Below are 12,527 nucleotides of genomic sequence, written 5' to 3'. Positions count from 1 at the left end.
GACTTCTGACTGGAGAGGAATAACAGATTCAACTTCCAACCTAATCCAAATAAGAACCATTTAGTTATACTTTGGTTCAACCAGTTATTTCAAAAGATCCAGACCATTACCTTCACACCTTGCGAGAAAAATTGCTGCTGCATTCATCATTATAATAAAATCATTTCAGTATTAAAAAAGGAAACAACTGAGATTTGTCAAACAAAATAGCTGTTTATTGTATATGACCGAGGTGGGGGAGGGGGAGGGTGGATGCACGACATGTTGGGGAAAAATCATTGTAATAAGTTATTTAACACCTTTTTGTTTACAGAGAAGTGGTTAGGCAGGAGAACAAGGTATAGTTTTGCAATGATTTCTACTGAGTCTTATAAAAATCTCGGACAACTCCATTGAGAGAAAGATGCTACATAAATTAAAAATACTGAGTACTAAATCAGTCCTATCAGTAGTCAGGTTTTTATTCAGTTTATTTTACAATGAAGTCTTGTTTTGTGCTGTTAGAACCATAAGTTACATAATGTAACTATTTATATATACAACATAAAAATTACTAAGCATTCTATTGCAAATACATCAAGTGGTAATAAAACCTCAAAACTTTATAATAGTCAGTTTGTCATATTTCATACAGTACTTGTCCTAAGTAAACAGTTTATAACAATGTATGTAAATAATAGTTATTTACAGGATAAAATACTATTAACCAAAAAAATCCAAGAGTACTATTAGTTATTTACAGCCCTTAAAAATAATTTATTACGCTGTTTCTACAAAAACAGGTTACTGGTTCACCATAGCACAGTGTGCGCAGATTTAACAGTACAACAGTTTGACAGCTGTATTAGGAAACAATCTCACAAAGATGACGTAGTTGAGTCTAGAATTTCTCTTCCATTGCAAACAGTAGGAACATAATGGGCACTGGCAGATGCTGTAAAAGCAAGAGTATCAAGACAAGTTACTCCGAATGTAGCAATACACAATCATTCAAATAAAATTCTATACTTCCACTGCTTTCGTTCCTGTTTGATCTGGTTCTTCTCGCTGTTTGATTCCTCAGCATTAATGTCCTTTCTTGATGTCAGCCAAGGCTACATGTGTTAGAGGCTGTTCAACTCAGACAGGCATCACAGCTGAGTCCAATCCCATCCTCATGCACAAGTCCACAATCAGGTGTTTCCCAGGTGCACTGATGAGGGGCTTGAATATTGGTCAGTTTTCTCAGTCTGACTCAATGGTGATGAGGTCAACTCCAGACTTTCAACAGTGTAATGGTCAAAACTCATATCAACTATTTATGCCATAGCTCTCCCTCTCTCATATATAATAATTACATTAATTCAATTGTAATAATTAGTCTAGATAACATCGCTAAAAGGCAATGGTTAATATTTAAGGAACAAATGCATGCTCTCAAGCAGTTATACATTCACTTCAGGCAAAAAGGCAACAGCCATGGCTAACAAAGGAAATTAAAGATTGTATCAGATCCATAGAGGACAGAGATAAAGTTGCTCAAAATTGTAGTAAGCCTGAAGACTAGGAACAGTTGAGAATTCAGCAAAGCAGGACTAAAGGGTTAATTAAGAGGAGCAATAGAGTATGACAGAAAACTTGCAAGGACAGAACATTCACAATAAGGTAGATGTATTTACAGCACGAATATGGATATGATATGGTTACAATTATCGAGACCAAGCTGTAGGGATGGTGGTCAGTTAGCTCAGGTGGCTGGATTCTCTGCTTTGCAATGCAGAGTGATGCCAACAATGTGGGCTCAATTTCCACACCAGCTGAGGTGACCATGAAGGCTGGTCCTTCTCAACCCATCCCCTCACTAGGGGCGTGGCAACCCCCAGGTTACATCACATTCCCAGGTATCTCTCTCTGATGGGGGTGCAGCACTTTGGTACCATGATGCCCTTATCTTTATGGCTGTAGGGTGACCAATGCAAGAACAGAAATGGAGGTGAGGTGGAAGATTAAGTTACTGCAATAAAACCATAAAGACCAGAAAACACAAAGGCAGAAATTAGGCCATTCAACCCGTCAAGTCTTTTGCCATTGAATTGATAAGTTTCTCATCCCATTCTCCTGTTTTCTCCCCATTACCCTTGATCCCCTTGATAGTCAAGAACCTATCTATCTCCATCTTAAGTATGCTGAATGACCTGGCCTCCATAGCCTTCTGTAACAATGAATTCCACAGATTCGCCGCTCTCTGGCTGAAGACAATTCTTCTTGTCTCCATTTGAAAAGGTCTTCTAAGGCTGTGCCCTTGGGTCCTAGTCTCTCCTACAAATGGAAACATCTTCAGTAATGAGAAAGGTTCTTGACATAGGTCAATTGGGTGTGGAATCAATTTGTGTGGAGCTAAGAAGTAACAGGGATGGAAAGCATTCATGGGTGTTATCTACACATCTCCAAATAATAATGGAGAGCTAGGGGAAGGCATTAAACAGGAAGGTAGATACACATGCAACAAGCAAGCCATAGTGATCATGGGTGACTTTCATGTACATAGAAACTGGACAGACCACATTAGTAATAAAACCGTAGCAGATGAATTCTTGGAGTGTATACAATTTTTTTTAGGTCAGTAGATTGAGGAACTAACTCAAGAATGGACATTTCTAGATTTGGTTTTGTGCTATGAGAATGCTAAATCTTCAAGTGAGAGGTCCTTTAGGAAAAAGTGATCATAACATGATTTCACTGGAATTGAAAGTCAAGTAGTCCATTCCAAAATTAGGATCCTTAAATTTAAACAAGGACATTTCAAAGGTATGGAGGGTGAATTCGACGATAAAATATAGGAGCAGAATTAGGCCATTGGCTCATTGAGTCTGGTCCAACATCCAATCATGATTGATATCACAATAAACTAGATAACATTACCTAAGGGCAATGGTTAGTGTTTAAGCAATAATTGCATGCACTCCAGCTTTTATACATCCACTTCAGGCAAAAAAAACCACAACGGTCATGGCTAACAAAGAAAATTAAAAATAGTATCAGATCCAAAGAGGAGATCGATAATGTTGCTCAAAAATGTAGCAAGCCTGAAGACTAGGAGCAGTTTAGAATTCAGCAAAGGAGGACCAAGGTGTTGATTATGAGGAACAGTAGAGTATGACAGTAAACGTGTAAGGAACATTAAAATCAGACTGTAAAAACATCTATGAATTTGTAAAAATAAAAAGATTATTGAAGACAAATGTTAACCCATTACAGAATTGATAATGGAGAATAAAGGGAACATCTGAGTAATTAAACAATAACTTCTGATCTGTCTACACAGAAGAAGTAAAAAAAAAACTTCCTAGAGAAAGCAAAGGTTTTTGTGAAGGAAGAATTGAAGGAAATTAGTAAAAAGCAGTGCCAAGAAATTAATGTGACTGGAAGCTGATAAACCTCCAGGATCTGGTAGTCTACATCCCAGGGTAATAAAGGAGGTGGCCGTAGAAATATTGCTTGTATTGGTTGTCATCTTTCAAAATTCTGTAGATTCTGTAATAATCCCCATAGTTTGGAGGATTGCACATGTTTACTGTTTAAAAAGGGATGAATGGAGAATAACAGGAATTACATAACCTTTAGCCTAATATCAGTGTCGGGAAAATGCTGGAGTCTATTATAAAGGGATGAAATAACAGGAGACTTAAAAAAAAATCAATGGTGTCACATAGAGTCAGCTTTGGTTTACGAAAGAGAAATCATGTTTGACAAATCATGTTTGACAAATCATGTTTGAGGATAATGAGTAAATGAGGGTGAACCATGAGGATGTGATATATTTGGATTTTCGGAAAGCTATTCACATGAAGTAATTATGGTACAAAATTAAAGCATATAGGATGGGCGGTAAAATACTGACATGAATTAAGAACTTGTTCACGGATAGGAAACAGGGATTCGTAATAAATGGTTCATTTTCGGAATGGATTTGTGGGATGCCGGAGAGATTAGTACTGGGCCCCAATTATTCATCATGGATATCAACAATTAGAATGAGGGTATAAAATGTAGTATTTCCAACTTAACTGAGGACATAAATGTAGGTGGGATTTTGAATGGGGAGGATCAACTAGGCAAAAGTGAGGACTGCAGATGCTGGAAACCAGAGTTTAGATCAGAGTGTTGCTGGAAAAGCACAGCAGGTCAGGCAGCATCCGAGGAGCAGGAAAATCGATGTTTCGGGCAAAAGCCCTTCATCAGGAATAGAGGCAGAAAGCCTCCAGGGTGGAGAGATATATGGGGGGGGTGGGGGGTGGGGCTGGGGAGAAGATAGCAAAGAGTACAATAAGTGAATGGGGGTGGGGATGGAGGTGATAGGTCAGAGGGGACAGTGGGGGAAGGTAGCAAAGAGTACAATAGGTGAATGGGGGTGGGGATGGAGGTGATAGGTCAGAGGGGACGGTGGGGGAAGGTAGCAAAGAGTACAATAGGTGAATGGGGGTGAGGATGGAGGTGATAGGTCAGAGGGGAGGGTGGAGTGGATAGTTGGGAAGGGAGATTGACAGGTAGGACTGGTCATGGGGACGGTGCCTCACCACCATCCAAGGCCCTAAAGGAGCCTTCCACATCCATCAAAGTTTTACCTGCACATGCACCAATGTCATTTATTGTATCCGTTGCTCCCGATGCGGTTTCCTCTACATTAGGGAGACTGGATGCCTCCTCGCAGAGCACTTTAGGGAACATCTCTGGGACACCCGCACCAATCAACCCACCGCCCTGTGGCCCAAAAATCAACTCCCCCTCCCACTCTGCGGAGAACATGGAGGTCCTGGGTCTCCTCCACCACCGCTCCCTCACCACCCGATGCCTAGAGGAAGAACGCCTCATCTTCCCCCTCGGAACACTTCAACCCCAGGGCATCAATGTGGATGTGACCAGTTTCCTCATTTCCCCTCCCCCCACCTTACCCAGTTCCAACCTTCCAGCTCAGCACTGTCCCCATGACCTGTCCTACCTGCCAACCTCCCTTCTCACCAATCACTCCACCCTCCCCTCTGACCTATCACCTCCATCCCCACCACCATTCGCCTATTGTACTCTTTGCTACCTTCCCCCACCCTCCCCTCTGACCTATCACCTCCATCCCTACCCCCATTCACCTATTGTACTCTTTGCTACCTTCCCCCACCCTCCCCTCTAACTTATCACCTCCATCCCCACCCCCATTCACGCATTGTACTCTTTGCTACCTTCCCCCACCCTCCCCTCTGACCTATCACCTCCATCCCCACCCCCAATCACCCATTGTACTCTTTGCTACCTTCTCCCACCCTTCTCTCTGACCTATCACCTTCATCCCCACCCCCATTCACCCATTGTACTCTTTGCTACCTTCCCCCACCCTCCTCTCTGACCTATCACCTCCATCCCCACCCCCAATCACCCATTGTACTCTCTGCTGTCTTCCCCCACCCCACCCCCCTCTCATTTATCTCTCCACCCCGGAGGCTCCCTGCCTCTATTCCTGATGAAGGTATTCTGCCCAAAACGTCGATTCTCCTGCTCCTCGGATGCTGCCTGACCTGCTGTGCTTTTCCAGCACCACTCTGATCTAAAACCTTGTGAGTGGTGAGGATGATTGAAAAAGGTTTCATGGTAATTTATACAAGTTAAAAATTTCCGAGTGGTGGTGGCTGCGGCATTGATGTCTGTTATTTCAGGGTTTCACATGTTCTGCTGCCAAAGGTGCAGGTAACAAACAGAAAAGCAACGGAATTATCCCCCTTTATTTACTTACAATGTGAGTGACTAGTGACAGTTCCGCTGACACTGAACCTGTTCATGGTCAGTCTGTGGCTGGTTACATTCTTCTGTGGTTGAAACACAATAATGTGCACCTTTGGTGCAAAGAGACAGCCTAACACCACAAAGCCGCTCAGACTGACGGAGATGCACATGGTCGTCGTCTGAACCTGCAGAACAAAAGCAAGTATTAAACTATTGAACTCGTTCTTATAGCTTGGAGATAAAACTGACCCCAAATTATAAAGGTGCTTGTTCCAGATCAAAATCAAGAGTTAGGTTTCCTGACATGGTTTTCATTCAGGGGATGTGGGCATCGCAGGCTGGGCCCAGCATTTATTGCCCATCCCTAGTTGTGTCTTGAGGAGGTGGGGGTGAGCTGCCTTCTTGAACTACTGCAGAACAGATGCTGTGGGTATATCCAGAATGCCATTAAGGAGGGAATTCCATGGATTGAGAATCCAGGAATCAAGGTGTTCTAAAATCAATCTAACTTTTCAAAAAGCCATAGAGTATAAATTACTGTTGATATTGCTATCTTTGGAACAGCCAATGTGTTTGTTCAATTGAGGTATTCAAAAGGGTATTGGCTGATTGTTTAAATAGAATAATGTGCATGGTTATGGGGAAAAGACAGGGGTTTGCCACTAAGTCAATGCTCAGAGAAACGGTGCAATCACGATGGGCTGAATGGCCTCCTTCTGAATTGTAACAATTCTCAAGCAGTTTGACGATTGTGTTGTGATATTTACAATGGCTACAATGTTAATGGTAATTCTTGCCTTTGTTTTCAAAGTGTTATGGACTAGGCCAGACCACTCAAAACATTCTTAAGCAGGCAGCCCCAGACCATAACTTTGCAATTTGTTTTGGTAAGTGTACGGTGAAAACTACCTGGAGTAAGATAGCTAGGTTGACTACTAGATTTTAAAATAGACAAAAGTTTATTCACAAAATTACACAGTGAAACACAAAGAACAGAATAAAGAACCCCTACAGAACTTAACCTATCCAGCGAAACTTAATTATGCTGTTCCGAATATACACAACAGTCCCAATAAACAAACTCCCTTTCAATGGAACACATGCTTACAGGTTGAAGTTGAAGGGCAGAAAAGAGAGAGAGAGAGAGTTTCCACACAGCTCCCTGTTGAATTTCTCACCAGTTCAGGGCTGATCTAAAACTCCTCAGCTCAGCTAAAGACCTGACCACTCCCCTTTCTTTATACAGGTCACTTCTAAAACATGACCACTTTGGCCTGATGTCTCATACAAACAAAAGGCCTCTAAAAATCCTTTCCATCTCTGTACCAAACCAGACTGATCGGAGCCCGGCCTGGTTTATTGCCCCTTTGAAAGTATTCAAGGACAGAGTCTCCTTGAGCCAAGGGACAGCTTTTAGAAAAAAAGGGACTAACTTTGTGACATCTCCCCCCTTAAGAAAAATGAACCGTCAATACCAAAAGATGGCTTCACTTTTAACCCTGTAAAACCCAGTTAGTAGTCTAAACACACATATGCACTATACTAACAATAAACATGGCAAACATGCACAACCCTGTACACCCACCACCGAATGCCTCCGTATCTCGTTTGAAACTCGATAACACATCGCCAATCACGTTTCCGTGACCTGCCACCTGCACAATTGTCACATTGAACGGCTGCAACAACAAGCTCCATCCAAACAGGCTGGTGTTTTTGTCCTTAAATGTTTCCACAAATGTCAATGGTTGTGATCAGTGTATATGTTTGTCTCAGATGCATTGCTGGTAACATAAACACTGAAATGTTGTAATGTCACCATCAAGCTTAAAGTCTCTTTCTCCACCATTAAATATTTCTGTTGACGAACGTTTAACCTCCTGGAAAAATACCTAATGGATCTTTCTATTCCCTCGTCATCCTCCTGCAGGAGCACCGCACCAACACCCACATTACTGGCATCTCCTTCTGAACCTGTGCCAACTTTAGAGGGTTACGCCTATAAGGATGTTGCTTAATCAGAATAGCATCTCCTATCTCTATATCATGCACAATTATGTTAGTACTTCCCAGTTTATTTCCACTTATCTTCCCATGAGATAGCAATAACTCTTTCAGGTCATTTCGATTTTCTTGTCGAAGGTAACTGAATAATTTATCCCAATTTTTGGCAACTTCCCCATTGTCCGATTTGATTTGAGGATTGTCTAATTCAGAATCCTCTGAACTTGGTTCTTCCTTCTGGGCTGTAATCATTAACACCTTCTCCTCTTGCTTTCCTTCCCGATCAAATTACCTTTTCAGCGAATTCACACGACACTCTGTGAGATTTCTTCCTGTCTGGAGTCCTTATCAAGCAGTTCACTTCACTCAATTTCCTATGAATTTGACAAGGTCCACTAAACCTTGCTTTTAAAGGCTCACCTATTACTGGAAGTAACACCAATATCTTATTCCCCAATTACAAAATTGCGAATGTGATTTTTTATTGGCTTCCTGTTTTGTTGTGTGCTGTGATACCTTTAAATGTTGCCCAGCCAGTTCTCCAGCTCCATTTAATTGTTCTCTAAAATTTGACACATAGTCCAAATGGGTGGTCTCTGAATGCTGACTAATTAATTTCTCCTTAATCAATTTTAACGGTCCTCTTACTTCATGCCCCAAAATTAATTCAAATGGACTGAATTTGGTTGATTCATTCGGTGAATCTCTGATCACAAAAAGTACAAACAGAACTCCCTTTCCCAATCGCCTGGATAATCCTGACCATAAGCCCTCAACATGGTCTTCAGTGTTTGATGTCACCACTCTAGCGCTCCCTGTGATTCCGGATGGTACGCAGTAGGTTTGAATTGCTTTATTCCCAAGTTATCCATAACCTCCTTGAATAGTTTGGATGTGAAGTTTGATCCTTAATCTGACTGGAATTCTATTGGTAGTCTGTATCTAGTAGAAAAAATTAAGTATTTCTTCTACAGCCCTTTTAGATGTTGCGTAATGGGATAGCCTATGGAAATCTAGTCGACACATCCATTATTGTTAATAAATCCTTATTCCCACTTTTTGTTTGACGTAGGGGACCTATGCAATCAATCAAGACTCTTGTGAAAGGTTCCTCAAATGCAGGAATAGGTATTAAAGGTGCAGGTTTTATTACTGCCTGTGGTTTTCCGGTTAGCTGACATGTATGACACGTCTGGCAAAACTCAATTACATCCTTGTGTAAAAATGTCTTTGTATTTTAGCCTGTGTTTTCCTCACCCCTAAATGACCTCCAAGTGGTAGCTCATGCACCGCTCACAGCACCTCCTTTCTATATCCTACTGGCAAACCAATTTGATGAATCTCTGCCCATTTCTGATCTACTTGAATGTGTGATGGTCTCCATTTCCTTATTAAGACATCATTTGTTAAGTAATAACACACAGGAATGCATTCACTTTCTTTCTTTGTAAATGCCTTTTGATATAACTGTTTTTATTCCTCATCTTTTTGCTGTAATTCAATCAGCTTAGCAGAGCTAAAATTATTGGCATGTTTACCTATTTGCCCCTTCTCTGCTCCACTTATCTGATCAAAGAAAGTTTCAGATAACACTACATCAGCTTCCTTATCTGTGCCTTTTGATCTCTCCTGTTTCAACTTGTGCCCCTGTGATCTTATGATCACACAATCAGGGAACATTCCTGGATAAACATTCTCCAGGTCTTCAGTTGTCTACGTCTCCACTGGCTTTTCAACTAGAGTAGGCAGCCCACCTATTGGTGAATCAGCTCTATCATTTGCAAGGACAGATTATATTCTTTGAGCTGAGAGTTTGTCCAGTACGGGGTAAAAACAATGACTGCAGATGCTGGAAATCAGATTCTGGATCAGTGGTGCTGGAAGAGCACAGCAGTTCAGGCAGCATCCGAGGAGCAGTAAAATCGACGTTTCGGGCAAAAGCCCTTCATCAGGAATAAAGGCAGAGAGCCTGAAGTATGGAGAGATAAGCTAGAGGAGAGTTTGTCCAGTACTCCTATCACAGATTCTCCACTCTTCTCTGGACACTCTAGCCTCACTTTACATAATTGAGCACTTTTTGTCTCACCATGAATTCCTGTTACCAGCACCCTTCCTGGCAATAGTCCCTCAGGAGTACATATCCTGTGATCCTTAATATTGTAACCTCCTTACCTGCTGCTCCTGGCCTATGTGAATAAACTTTACCCTTGCGTGTACATTTTTTCAGCAGATCTGGCACTTCCTCCTTAACCAACCTCTGGACATCTTGTACACTCTGAGGCAGTTGTCTAACTTCCCTTGTGCTTTTTGTTACCAGTCCAACAAAACCCCCAGGCTTGTCTGGTTTACCTACATCTGGCTTTTTCCTTACCCACCAACACTGTGGTTTTGTGTGGCCCACTTTATAACAATGAAAACACCGGAGATTTTTAACTTCTTTGTCCCCCTCAAGGGTTTCTTTTTTACCCTGTGTTAAGTTCTCCATATGATCATCACTGAGATCTACCTTTCCCTTTCCACATGAGGATTTCTCTTTGCCGCAGTTTCTATCCCTCATGGACTGAGATTGATTCTGGAAGCTAAACCAGCTCATAAACATCAGCCCCTCCAGCTGCTAACCTTGCTGTTTTAACTCTCTGCTCTTCCCCATGAGTTCGCACTACTTCAGGCAGTGAATTTTTGAATTCCTCCAAAATAATACAACACTGCTCATTCCTGAAGAAGGGCCTGTGCCCGAAACGTCGAATCTCCTGTTCCCTGGATGCTGCCTGACCTGCTGTGCTGTTCCAGCAATAAAGTTTCAACTTTGATCTCCAGCATCTGCAGACCTCACTTTCTCCTCCTAGGTTATAGTCCAACAGTCTAATTGGAAGCACACTAGCTTTCGGAGCGACCCTCCTTCATCAGGTGATTGTGGTAGGCTTGATCGTAACACAGAATTAGCTATATATTTTGTGTTACGATTGAGCCCTCCACAATCACCTGATGAAGGAGCGTCGCTCCGAAAGCTAGTGTGCTTCCAATTAATCCTGTTGGACTATAACCTGGTGTTGTGTGATTTTTAACTTTGTACACCCCAGTCCAACACCAGCATCTCCAAATCATGTCCAAAATAATACCTCTCTAAGGTCATCATAGATTTGCTCGATTTTTAAAGCTCTTATCCATCTAACGAAATTACTCTGAAACCAAGAGAGAAAATGCTGGAAAATCTCAGCTGGTCTGGCAGCGTCTGTAAGGAGAGAAGAGAGCTGACATTTCGAGTCTAACTGACCTTTTGTCAAAGGTCAGCTCTTTTCTCTCCTTACAGATGCTGCCAGACCTGCTGAGATTTTCCAGCATTTTCTCTTTTGGTTTCAGATTCCAGCATCCGCAGTAATTCGCTTTTATTGAAATTGCTCTGTTTGATCCTTTCAAACTCAAAGTAGGTTTGACCAGGGCCCCTCCTTCGATTCCTGAAACATTGTCTGTAGGTTTCTGGTACAAGCTTATTTGCAGTTAAAATGACTTTTTTCACCTCCTCAAACACCCCAGATACCTCCTCTGATAGGGATGTGAATACCTCACTAGCCCTACTACAAGTTCTGTTTGGATCAACAAAACCCACATTGCCACTGGCCACTGCATTGTTTAGCCACCTTCTCAAATGAGATGAAAAAGGCTTCCACATCCTTCTCATCAAATGTAAGCAATGCTTGAACATACTTAAATAGTTTTTGACTCGGCTCCTGACTACCAGGGGCTTGCTCCTCCTCACTCTCTTCCTCACTAGGCCGACCCTCAGCCTTTATCTCCAGCCTTTTAAGCTGCCTTTCCTTTTTAAGTGTCAGCTTTTGAAGTTCAAAAGCTTTCTGTTTTTCTGTCTGTTCTGCTTTTAATCGTCACTCAAACTGTTTTATTTCTGCTGCCCTTTCCTTAGCTCTCGCCTCTAACTCAAGCTGCTTCATTTACAATTGAATCCTTGCCATCGTTATAGATTCTGATGGTTTCTCCAGCAAGTTTAAATGCTGAGCTACTGCTGTAGTTATCTCTCCTTTCCTCACAGAAGCAGGCAGTTCCAAATGAAGCTTCTCTGCTAATTCTTGCAACTTGGTCTTATTCACTTTTTACAAACCTTCCAAAGTCACGGCATCCACACCCAGAGAACCTCGGCGACTGAAAGAGCCTTTACGATTCCAAGCTTTGTCTACCCAACCAAACCAACACCTGAAATAAAGACACGAGCACCTACCACTCGCTGTTAAAATCCCGCAAAGAGCCCCCAATCTGTTATGGACTAGGCCAGACCACTCAAAGCAACAGCCCTAGACCTAACTTTGCAATTTGTTTCGGTAAGTGTACAACGGAAATTACCCAGAGTAAGATAGCTAGGTAGACTACTAGATTTTAAAACAGACAAAAATTTATTCACAAAATTACACAATGAAACACAAAGAACAGAATAAAGAATCCCTACAGAACTCAGCCTATCCAACTAGACTTAATTATTCTGTTCCGAATATACACAACAGTCTCAATAAGCAAACTCTCTTTAAAAACCAGTATAAATAGAACACATGCTTACAGGTTAAAATTAAAGGACAGAAAAGAGAGAGCAAGAGTCCCCACACAGCTCCGTGTTGAATTTCCCAGTTCAAGACTGAACTAAAACTGCTCAGCTAGAGAGCTGACCACTCCCCTTTCATTATACAGGTCACTGCTAAAACATGACCACTTTGCCCTGAAATCTCATCTGTTTACATATAAACAAAAGGCCTCTCAATCCTTTTCAT

General features: G+C 41.8%; 1 protein-coding gene across 1 annotated transcript in view; it reads right to left on the bottom strand.

Moving 5' to 3' along the window:
* Positions 1–440: 440 nt before the first annotated feature.
* Positions 441–12,527, bottom strand: part of grm3 (glutamate receptor, metabotropic 3) — a 252,265-nt gene continuing 240,178 nt past the window's right edge. The window contains exons 6-7 of the mRNA XM_087999321.1: positions 5,762–5,936; positions 441–934 (exon numbers count right to left, since the gene is read on the bottom strand). Coding sequence (XP_087855447.1) covers positions 858–934; positions 5,762–5,936 — 252 coding nt within the window. The 3' untranslated portion in view covers positions 441–857. The remainder of the gene's footprint in view (positions 935–5,761; positions 5,937–12,527) is intronic.

The sequence above is a fragment of the Chiloscyllium plagiosum genome, unplaced genomic scaffold, assembly GCF_037043375.1.
Source record: "Chiloscyllium plagiosum isolate Xiang-an unplaced genomic scaffold, Cpla_swu_hap1 HiC_scaffold_23, whole genome shotgun sequence".
In the NCBI taxonomy this organism is placed as follows: Eukaryota; Metazoa; Chordata; class Chondrichthyes; order Orectolobiformes; family Hemiscylliidae; genus Chiloscyllium; species Chiloscyllium plagiosum.
Note: the sequence above shows the minus strand (reverse complement) of the source record. Positions and strands in the feature narration are given on the sequence as shown.